The sequence below is a fragment of the Thermobia domestica genome, chromosome 5 (genome assembly GCF_964235325.1).
Source record: "Thermobia domestica chromosome 5, izTheDome1.hap1.1, whole genome shotgun sequence".
In the NCBI taxonomy this organism is placed as follows: domain Eukaryota; kingdom Metazoa; phylum Arthropoda; class Insecta; order Zygentoma; family Lepismatidae; genus Thermobia; species Thermobia domestica.
Window position 1 is genome coordinate 147728816 of NC_137458.1, and position 12752 is coordinate 147741567.

Genomic DNA, 12752 nt, shown 5'->3' on the forward strand with positions numbered 1-12752 from the left:
TAATTATAATTCCTATTAAAGATTTAAATACTAAATTACAGTATAATTTTAATGTATTTTAATGCATTTCCCTTCTTTCGTAAAGGAAAGTTTAAAGTAAACAGTATGTTCTGGATTACCCCGACCACTGGGGCAATCCCGAACATAGGAACATTTTTCAAACATGTCACTAATTTATTGAAAAATGTTACTTTTGACTTTCCTCTGCATTTTAGTAGAAAGGAAAAGCTCCAAGCTTTCTATACACAAGAAATGTTAATGTTTTATCTCTAAAAACAAAGGAGTTATTTATAATCAAAGCTTAAGTGTTCGTGAATACCCCGGTCTCCTCTACATACATCCCCTGTAACTCCCGTAGAGCTGACTGGGGTGTCTTACCCCCACAGTGTTTGGATATAATATATATATATATATATATATATATATATATATATATATATATATATATATATATATATATATATATATATATATATATATAGAGAGAGAGAGAGAGAGAGAGAGAGAGAGAATATGCTTTACGAATCCCCCCTTCACGAGTTTCTGGCTACGCCTCTGGACCTTTCATGCATTTCGGTCCTTCGCTATTCTTGTCACCTTGACGTAAGTATTGCACTAGGGATGCACACGAGACGAACCGAGACAGGATTTTCCTGACAAAATTCGAGTCGAGACACGGCTCTTCCAATAGAGAAATATACATTTTTCGAGTGGAGACATCACTTTTACATCACATTTTCAAGACGAGACAGCCACAAATCTTGTCTCGTGCGCATACTTGTATTGCACATATAGGCAGTAGCGGCGTAAGGGCAGGACGGGTCTAGGTCAAAACCCCCACAGCCAAAACCCCCACACTCAAGAAATGTCAAAACACCCACACAAACGGTCATAACCCCCACACAAATGGACAAATCTCCCAAACGCACGAACGGTCAAAACCCCCACACTCAAGAAATGTCAAAACGCCCACACGATCGGTCATAACCCCCACACAAATGGACAAATCTCCCAAACGCACGAACGGTCAAAACCCCACACTCAAGAAATGTCAAAACGCCCACACAATCGGTCAAAACCCCCACACAAATGGACAAAACAGCCACACATAGCAACGGTCATAATCCCCACATAAATGGACAAAACTCCCACAAAATCGGACAAATCCCCCACACTCTGAAATGATCGTCATTTCACGTCTTTGTTGCGGCTCTTTATGACGCCCAAGAAGAATAGTTGCAACATCAGTTTAAGTGGAATAAAAAATGCTATTAAAAAGTACAAGGACAATACATGAGTATGGGGGTTTTGTCAATTTGTGTGGCAGTTGTGACTATTTCTGCATGTGGGAGTTTTGTCCATTTGTGTGGGGGTTTTGTCCATTTATGTGGGGATTGTGACCGTTGCTATGTGTGACGGTTTTGTCCATTTGTGTGGGAGTTATGACCGATGGAGGTTATGACCGACTACCAGTGTGGGGGTTTTGGCTGTGGGGGTTATGACCGTTCGTGTATTTGGGAGATTTGTCCATTTGTGTGGGGGTTATGACCGATCGTGTGGGCGTTTTGACATTTCTTGAGTGTGGGGGTTTTGGCTGTGGGGGTTTTGACCGTTCGTGCGTTTAGGAGATTTGTCCATTTGTGTGGGGGTTATGACCGTTTGTGTGGGCGTTTTGACATTTCTTGAGTGTGGGGGTTTTGACCGGTTCCCGGCAGGACGAGCGGTGCCCTCGCCCCGGGCCCCACTTTGTTGGGGCCCCCGACGGTAGGTAAAAAATAATTACTAAGGAACCTCGTTAGCATGAGCCGTACAAGGGCCCTCAAGGTTTATAATCCATACCTTCCCTAAAAGTAAACGCAATTAATTGTCAATCAATATTACACCAAATAACGGATAAAACAACAAATATCTGTCTAATAAAGCTAAAGAGTGCTGGATTTCCGTATAAGCTAAACAAGCTATGAGCTTCGGGTCTCACTCCCTTGGATATAGGTGAAAAATAAAGTAAACGCTTCATACTCTTGGGGGACCTAAGAAAAAGACTGAATGCAGGTAATATATATATATATATATATATATATATATATATATATATATATATATATATATATATATATATATATATATATATATATAAACGTTTCACTTCTTGGGGCTCCCAAGAAAATTCAAGAAAAATTTGAATATAGGTGAAAAATAAGTAAAATAAAAGTTTTACTCTCTTGGGGCTCCAAAGAAATTTAAAGGAAAAATGTACTCGTATGTCGATTAAAATATGAATAAAATAAAAGTTTCACTCTATTCAATAACCTAAGAGAAATTTATAGGAAAAAGCTGAGTGTAGATTAATATATATATATATATATATATATATATATATATATATATATATATATATATATATATATATATATATATATATATATATATATATATATATATATATAAAAGTCAAAGTATATTGTGTTGTTTACATTCTACGGTCTTATGATGCAAGTAATGGGGATCCGTCTGCTAACCTGCTTCCTAAAATATCACTGTTTATTTATTCCTTTATTTATTTATTCATATATCAGTTCAATAGAAGGGTAGAAAGAAGGGATCAACGTACATAATGCTTTATTAGGGTACTAGCATTCTTTGCTAGCTAAAAGCTCTTTAGTGCAGACGCTATAGTCGCTGATTCACTTGTTTTCCTTTTTTTTTTTTTTTTTTTTGTCCTTTACAAGTCGAATTTTCGATGTTTATCAGACACTATGCATCGAAGAAAGACTTTTATAATGGAAAAGAATTCTGAAGTCACCACCATTCTCTGAACAGGACACAGCATGCTGGACTCACTCACTCTCCTCCTCGTTAGGGCGGTGGCACAGGAACATTACAAGAGTCATAAGTTCGTAACAATTCGTATGCCATTCGTATACTTTTACCGCACACAGTCTTCCTATTCTTCACCACATGCTTTGAAACCAGAAACCGGTTCCGGTTCTCCTTCCCAACAACGGGAGAGGGAGTGGGAAAACAAGTACTTTGAAATAGATGTTGTTTCAGAAATCCGTATGTGTTATTGATCAACACTCGACCGTGTTGGTGCAAAGATGTCAAGATTGCAACGCTTAACTTTTCACTCCTAAGACATTTTGAAAAACTTTTCAAAAACGCCACAGAGTGCGCGGTCAGTCCGCGATGGCATTGCCCTCTTTAGAGAGCGCCACAAAGTTCGTGTTCCTGGAAAAACTTTAAGCTTTGATAATTGACGTCGATATTTTTACATTGTCTAATAGCTTATACCGAACGTTAAAATAAAGCTAACTGTTGCAGTCATTGTTTTGAGTTTAATAGTTACATTTTCCATCAATGTTACTGTACTTATTTTACCAATATTTGACTTTGTATAACTATAATTTAGATAACCAATAATTTGAAGTTTAAAATAGGTTATGCTAACTTTTTTATGTATTATAAGATATTTTATATTAATAAAACAATTTGTAAGTTTGATTATTCAGAATTTGTTAACAACAAGAAAATTCTCAAGAAATATCTTCAAAATAGCGGGATCGTCTTATGGTCGAGTATATACGGTAAAAAATTCTTGGAAACATATTTCAATTTTTTTTTTTTTTTTATTGTTTAGGTGATTCTAACAATAAATCATAAATAACCAAAAAAAATCCTCAGGATAACAAAACAATAGTAAACTCTTATAAATTGATTATTAGAACGAAGACTTCTATAGCATAACATTTTCTAATACCATCCATATTAAATTTAGTCACCACAATAGGACATAAAAAGAAAGAGAATATGTGTTACATATTGTTGCATTTCGTAGCAACATATATGTATTTATGAAAAAGTGTATATGTACATGTATTTATTGCATTTTAGAGCCAGAGTACAAAAGTTATTTCTCTTTAAGGCAAAAATAGTGGATTCTGAAGGTCGAATGGTTCCTCTGAGTGAGCGAGGTGAGCTATGGGTTCGTGGCTACTGCAACATGCTAGGCTATTGGAATGACAAGGAGAAAACGGAGGAAATATTCAGTCCAGATCGATGGCTGAAAACAGGGTAAGGCAGTAGTTGACATTTTTTATTTCGGTCGTTGAAACCCTTAATGTAAAAGTTCCTCCACTGAGCTCAAAAATCTTAAAAATATGTACAGTATATAACAACACTATTTGATTCAATAAAATATTCACAAAAAGTTCGAAGTTTAAAAAAGTTTTCAATGATTTTTCCAAGATATATTAGTCATTACAACATTTTGTTTCTTTAATCGCTCACTTTTATATTAATATCTATATATTTCTTTCAGTGTCAGTATATTGCTCTTCAGTAACAATAATCTTTGGCTTACAGTTGATATGGCATATTGCACATACTATCTCACTTCGACCACTAAGTCAAATAATTACCTTCCAACTTCAGAACCTAGCACAATAAAAATTACAGATACACACACATAATATTTTACACCAAATTGTTATGCAGTGTGAAATCGATATCGATGATATAGGAAATAAGAAAAATTAGCACTTCTCATTGCTAAATTGTTAACATATAGCCTTTGGTATTGAAGATTCAGGTTCGACTGTTGTGGTTTCCACGGTCAACGGTAGAACTAGGATTTACTTAGCCTTGGTATGAAAAGTGACATCATTACACCTAAAGAAAAAAAAAAAAGAAAAAAATTCAAAAGAATTCGAAGATTGTCACAGTGTTGATTTTACAAGATTTATGATTATTCAGATCTGTGAATAGCATTACAGAAATTTATATATATTACCTCTTGAAGTTTGTCGGTATAGTTCATTAACACCCTGTATATATATATATATATATATATATATATATATATATATATATATATATATATATATATATATATATATATACAGGGTGTTATTGAACTATACCGACAAACTTCAAGAGGTGATTCCTCACATCAAAATAAGAGAAAAAGTTCATATGGACTTATGGCGAAAAGTGCATAGTTTCAGACCTAGGACTGTCCAAAATCGCGAAAAAGCCAAATTTTAAGAGGCTCTATTTCGAATTCGAGAGACTGTGGATGGTGGTCCTTATCAGCGTAAAGGAAACCAGGCATACACAATCCAAAAGTGCATATTTCATCAATTGTCAATAAGTGTGAAGGTTATTCCCTACAGGGTGTAATTCTCAGATATGTTTTCAATAGAGTTTTCAGATATACCCTGATTTCAAGAAGGGTCCAAAGTAGCAGGAGGTAAACCTTGACAACAATGGGCATCCAATGCTTCGGAGGGAAGGCGAAAGTGTTAGGAACCGGCAGCTTCGTGTTTCTTTATGCTCGGAATAACGTGTGATGATATGTATTTCGTCTCGGTATATTTCACCTTTTCTTCACTTATAAGCATGAAAGAAAACATCGCAGCATTGCGTTTTCCCTCGTACAAGAGACCGTGCTGTTGACGATCCTTAACACTTCCGACATCGCGTCAAAGGATCCCGCGTTCACTGCTACAAGGCTTATCGTTTGCCTACTTTGAACCAATCTTAAAGTCAGAGCGTATCTCCAAATTCGGTTCATGGCATGTCAGAATTTCACCCTGCAGGGAATAATCCATACACCCATTGAACATTAATGAAATATGCATCTTTGGATTGCGTATACGTGACTTCCTTTACGCTGATAAGAACCACCATCCATAGTCTCTCGAATTTTAAATAAGGCCTCTTGAAATTTGGCTTTTTCGCGATTTTGGACAGCCCTAGGTCTGAAGCTATGCACTTTTCGCCATAGGTCCATATGAACTTTTTCTCTTATTTTGATGTGAGGAATCACGTCTTAAAGTTTGTCGGTATAGTAGTTCATTAACACTCTGTATATATATATATATATATATATATATATATATAATGTAAATAAGGTGAAATTTAAAATAGAATTCTTGAACAACAAAGAATTGCCAATCATATCATGTTCTTTTTGTCAAATAAGGAATGGTGACTCAATTATAAAACAGTCACCTGTGATGCGAATGGTTCTTAGTTCGTTTCAAGTTATGAGTGTTTGGATAGAAAACAATAGTATCTGTGAATTTTCCTGAGCTTCTCCCAATCTCTTTCACTCTTTTAGTTCTATTGATTATTTCGTAATCATTGATTTGTTTTATTGCCCCTTTTTTAAGTTTACAGATCATAATCATGGGGCGTTAAATTAAACCTTATTTTTTCATTATTGAAAGATCCAATATATTTCAATCAAAAATTTTCGTGTACGCCTTATATCTGAAGAACTACATATAGTATAGCCAAAAACTATCACTTAACTCAGTATGATGTGCTTATTCCGTACAAAATACGAAAACTCGATTTAGGAGCCGTTCGAAAATTTTGTGGCCCCTGATTCAAAAACTAATTCTTGGCCTCGATCGCAATCTTTTGATGCATTTTTTTTTATCATTCCTAAAATTCTTGGCCAAGATCGCAACCTTTTTTTTTTTTTTTTTTTTTTTTTTTTTTTTTTTTTGATCGTTTCTAAAATTCTTGTTCTATCAAATACCTTTAGATCAAATAAACCCATTTCAGTACAATTTTCTTTGTCGTAGGCAAGGATCTTAAAATAGAGGATCTGCCCTTACAACAAAATCTTGAAGCCTTACGTCACAGTTTTGCCATCCCCTACTCTGCCCACTCCGCCCAATAAGATCGCAATGTTTTGAGCCAACAATCATGGCGGAAACGAAAGTAACCAATCAGACGATGGCAAAAACGAGAGTAGCCAATCAAACTTGCCGATGCTCGGTTGTTTTTTGGCTCCATTAATTTAATAGGATGAAGATACATATAGGCAGATCCTCTATTTTATAACATCCTTGGTCGTAGGAAGAAAATAAACCACTGTTTTAAAAAAAAAAGAAAAAGAAAGAAGTCAAATTTATATATTCGTTCCAAAGTAGCATAATACGTAGAACTGTGAATGTGTTAATGCGAAGTTATTAATAAAAGAACAACGACCACATAGAACTGTAACTTGAAATATATAAATTATCAAATAAGTTGTCAAAATAATATCATGATATATCAGAAATTTATCGAGAAAATGCAAAATTTGGTAGTTATAGACATGTGTGTTAAAAACTATAATTATCTTTTAAAATAAAGTTTAAAGAATGAACTTATTTCAAAATACATTGTACAAAAGAAAATCGACTAAATAAATAAACACAATTCTTGTTACAAAAGCAAGATATTTCAATATGTCTTTCACGCTCCAAATCATTGTAGTTAGCCCTCTATCTAACGCTAAGAGAGTCGTTATTGTTCAGGCAATTTCGTCGCATGAGAAGCAGAGGAACGTAACTCCATTTTAGTAGGTTTACGGGCGAGAGGACAAAAATATTATTTACTTAGAAAGATGTGTTTTTAATAAGATGGTAATTGAGCTACATTACAACAGATTATCGACAAGGAAAACAGATGGTGTTACGTCCAATTTAGGCCAAGTGAGGCTTTTAAAATTATGTTCAAACATGAAGAAAACATAAACAGCATTTTTGGAGTTACGTCCCTCTGGTTCTCATGCGACGATTTGTAGATGAGCCGAAGGCTTATTGGAACAACTAGTATAGTATAATAGTGTATTATCTTACATATTCGCTAACGCAGCACTCTTCTATTATTTATTTATTTATTTATGTATTATTATTATTATTTATTATTATTATTATTTATTATTTTTATTTTTAACAGAGACGAATTGATTCTCCGCGAAGATGGTTACGGCCAAATAGTGGGTAGAATAAAAGATATGATCATAAGAGGAGGAGAAAATATATTTCCCAAGGAAATCGAAGATTTCCTACAGACACATCCATCAATCCTTGAGGCACAGGTAAAATGTTTTATGATTATTATTATTAGTGAAATCAACAGTACTGTAAATTATCATAGAATTGTTTAAGGTCTTTCGCTATAACTTAGAATTGGTTTAAACTAAATTAATATAAACATGAATATTGTTACAAATAGTGTAAGATATCGTGCTCCGTGTATCATGTTCTCTTGTATTATTTTAGAAAGACATTTGTGTATACTGTATTCCTAAGGTTTGATAATGGGAAAATTTATGAAGAAACTATTAACGAAATTTTGAATTGTTAAAACATACTTTTTAATAATCATAGTTGTTTCTTGGATTTCTAACCAACAATTGAATCGGTGAGTGGAAAAAGAACATCATTCCAAAAATAAGGGATAACATTCCACGATAACAACTTCTCTACAACTAAATATCCAGTCCCATTACGTTTTTTGGAATTTTGGGAAATGAAAAGTCTTAACATACGCTACAAATCTCCCATACAAACATTTTATATAAGCAATGGTATTTCCGGTAAGCAGTTTTACTTTTCGATTTTCAAAAGTAACGTGTTGGGGAACGTTCTCCTTTTTCCACTCACTGATTCAATTGGAATCTGAAAGAGAATTCTAATTACATGCTGATATATAACTGAATTAAATGTTTACGTATGTTGAATTCTATTCTGCATATAATGCTACGTAAAATACACTTCATTTATCTATTGCATTTTATTTATTTATTTTTTAAATCATTTAAATTGAAAATGTATTAAAAATTTCACTTTAATAAATAACATGAGTTTCGTGTCACAGTGTGAAACTACAGTAGACTTCCAAACTACGCGAATTCAATACTCATACTTATTCCTCTATTACAACTAGCAGTTATAAATATGCTACTTTAAGATCAAGAAAGAACCTGTTCCTCAAATGCTGAATTCATATCAAAAAGTCACTATTCGACATTTCTGCTCCATGCAAATGAATATTCATGCTCCAGGCATTCAATTAGTATTAAATGTCGTATGCAAGAATTAAATGTTTTAGACGTCTCCAATTCATACGTTCACTACGTGAGTGATGTGTGTGAAAAAGAATGAAAATAAATACAACATAATTCAATACAAGTTAATTACTCAGGACTGTAATCAAGCGCAAGTAATGTGATGCCCATACTTTAGTGTCCCTTGTATAATTATTATAGGAATAAAATGGAGCAAATGAGTCAAAAAATTAAAAACTGCAAAAGGTGCTTGCATTGGGGTATTCCATTTCAAATCACCTAAGTTTAAAACATGTCCGTGCTTCAACGTCTCAGATTCTCTTCAAAATTTTTTTAATACATTAATACCAATAAAATTATGCTAAATTAATTTTTTCCGATTTTTTGGTTGAGAAATAGACCGGGGAGAAATTTTTGAAAAATGTGAATTTTGCTTCAATTTCACATTCCGGCACTCAGCATCATGAAACTAAAATTACAATAACTTCCTTATTTTTGAAGTTATTAGACTCATCCAGGTGTGAAACGAAAGCTTAATTTTTGCTCTTTCAGTAGATCTTAAGTAACCTTGCAAAAGGTTACACTGTCAAACATTAATGGGCATAAAAAGCAAATTTTAGGGTTTTCACAAATTATGCCATTGCTCAAAAGTTACAAGTATGAAACTTTTGAAACTTTTTTTGTACACTTATCTTAACACGTACATGGTATGGTTAAAAAAAGAGGATGTTTTTTGTATTTTTGTAATTATTATTTTTTATGTACGGAAATATACAGTTTTAAGTTTTGTTACAGATTGTGTCGTTGCTCGTAAGTTACAACTATGAAGCTTTTGAAACTTTTTTAATAGAATCATCTTCGCACATACATGATATGGCTAAAAAATAAAAAGGGTGCTTTTGCTATTTTTGTAATTTTTTTTTATACTTTACGTGTACGGAAATATAAAGTTTTAAGTTTTGCAAGGTTACTTAAGATCTACTGAAAGAGTAAAAATTAAGCTTTCATTTGACACCTGGATGAGCCCAATAACTTCAAAAATAAGGAAGTTATTGTAATTTTAGTTCCATGATGATGAGTGCCAAAAGGTGAAATTGAAGAAAAATTCACATTTTTCAAAAAAATTTTCCCGTCCCATTTCCCATCCAAAAAATCGGAAAAAATTAATTTAGCATAATTTCATTGGTATTTATATATGAAAAAAAATTGAAGAGAATCTGAGACATTGAAGCACAGTGCTCCAGTGTCTTGATTTGACATGGAATGACCCATTGGAAAAAAGTTCAAAAAGGTCCAACCAAAATACATTTAGGATAGGAGTGCTTACTTAATGTTTTCTTTGCAAGATACGCAAATTTGGGCATTTTATCAGGGAAAAAAATTAAGATGCAGCTCCTAAAATTCCTAGCTCCAATTTATTAATCTATTGTATGTTAATTAAGTATCAATCAATACTTAATCAGTATATTAGAGTATCAATCAATTAAGTAATTAAGTGTATGTTTTTTCCTTCTTTTTTAAAAAGATATTTGGAGTACCTGATTCCAGAATGGGCGAGGAAGTATGTTGTTGGCTGAGAATAAGAGAGGGCGAACGCTTAACAGAAGATGATGTGAAACAGTTTTGTAAAGGAAAAGTAAGATAAATTCCGTCAAACTCCTTATTTACGACAAAATTTTACAAGTGTTCTGCCCATAGTTTTTATCTGTGTTAAAATATTGAAAGTAGACTAAATATAGAAATCCAATAGATGAGATAGTAGAAAAGTGTAATCAGTTCACGTATATAAACTGCAATAACTTAGAGCTTGCATTGGAGAAGAAACTGTTAACGAAATTTTGAATTGTTAAAACATACTTTTTAATAATCACAATTGTTTCTTGGATTTCTAACCTACAATTGGAATCTGAAAAAATCTTCTAAGTACATGCTGATATAAAACTGAATTGAATGTCTACATGTGTTGATTTCTATTCTGCATATAATGCTACGTAAAATGTACTTCATGTAACTATTGCATTTCATTTTTATTACAGTACTTATTATTCATCCCACAAGAATATAAAATGAAGGGATAGGATTAGTACAGTATTAATTATTTCAATTCAGTATTATTATTGTGATATTAATAATAATGATAATACTAGTTTTATAGACAAAAAACATGTGTGGTGCGTTAGAGAAAATTATATTTTGCTGCTATATTTCCCAAACCTCATTGTTTGCTTGTTTATGCAGACTTATTCTCTGGATTATATCTTGAACCCTTACTTATTCATGTTTTCCCTCTTGTATTCAGAAAAAAAGGACAACTTCAGCATTCAAAGTCAAAATTACGTAGTCATACGCATCCTTTTGTAATATAGTGCGCACATTTGCTCATCATAAGTGTTGTGTATAGTTTGTCAATTCTCAGAAGGCGATAAACATACAAATCTACTTCATTTCGATAAAAAAAAAAAAAAAAAATGAAAAATGTAAAAATAGATTTCTACTACTTAACTTTGAGTTTGAATGCTGAAGTTGCTCTTTTTCCCGAATACAAGGGGAAAACATGAGTAGCGGTTTGGACAGCACTACAGAGAATAATACTCTGCGCACCATACAGGTAACAATATTTACTCTTTTATATAAATTAGTATGATAAAATTCGTACATTAATGTATAAATAATGATTTATTTTACTAACTTTTGCCAGTAACTATACCGAGTATGTCGGAAGTCCGAGGCCATAGAATAACACTGTTATTGAGTAAAGATATGAAAAATTCGAGAGAGAGGAAAGTTATTGTAAATAGTTTTGTATTATTATTATTATTATTATTATTATTATTATTATTATTATTTAAGATTATGGAATTTTTCCAATTTTACTAGGCCTTTGGCAGCACATCACTGGTAAGGTAATGTGTTAAATTAAAGCAGCAACCTTTTCGTTCAGTAGGCTGTTCAAAAAGAATAAAGATACGCAAAAGGTGCACATTGTTACGTGAGGGAAACTAGAACATCTCGAATCCGTTTTCTAACAATACTATATTGTTGGTATGCTGAGGGTCCAAGGGAACAGTCTTCTGAAGTGACAGCGTTGCTTTTCCATTTAGAATAGGGCGTCTTACCAGTGTGGAACCCAAACGGCTGGTGCGATTGGACAAATTTCACCATTTTAGATTGAAACCACCTTTTTTCATTTGTTTCGTATCTCTACTCCTAACAGAGTTGGCCTATGGTCTTAGACTTCTGACACATCCTGTATTTGATTGTACTCATAAACTATTGGATAATACAGATGTTTACACAATATTTTAAATTTCTGATAGTAAATGTATGGAGATCACAGTATCATATGTTGAACGGTTCCCGGGACACGTCTGTGAGATCCAGGAATAGATGTATTTTTAAGTTTCCATATTTCTTCCAAAGTTGTTTAATAGCTTGGTGTATTTAATCTTTGAATAAGGTGTTACGTTGCTTGATCTGGAGTTTAGCGTCCCTTTCAGTACCGAGGTTATAATAGACGTGGCCCTACATCTTAACATGCAATTGGAACTACGTGAGCTCCCACCGGGAATCGAATCTGGATCTCTTAAGCCGAAAGCGTGTGCGCTAACCTTATAGCCACGGGGAATCAAGATATTTGGAGTATCAATAGAATTCTTTCTTTTGTTTCCTATCTCTTATAACAATGACTACCAGTAGTTTGTTTTAGTTTGCTTTGTTATAATGACTTCTCTGTCGCTGTGTGGATTTTCTAAAGTTGTTTGTGCTTGTCTCAAAAATATTGTTTTTGTGAAGTAAATATGTTGTGACTATTTGTTTGTCATTATTATATTTCTTCCTGAAATCGTTATTCTTTCGTCTTCTTTTCTTTAATAATCTTCAGAAATTCTCAATCTGTATAATG

The 12752-nt window shown here is 33.1% G+C and overlaps 1 protein-coding gene across 1 annotated transcript in view; it reads left to right on the forward strand.

Annotated features, from left to right (window-relative positions):
• The window catches only part of LOC145686158 (medium-chain acyl-CoA ligase ACSF2, mitochondrial-like), a 331245-nt gene that overhangs the window by 315614 nt on the left and 2879 nt on the right, over positions 1-12752 (forward strand). The window contains exons 10-12 of the mRNA XM_081759156.1: positions 3923-4071; positions 7738-7879; positions 10377-10487. Coding sequence (XP_081615282.1) covers positions 3923-4071; positions 7738-7879; positions 10377-10487 — 402 coding nt within the window. The remainder of the gene's footprint in view (positions 1-3922; positions 4072-7737; positions 7880-10376; positions 10488-12752) is intronic.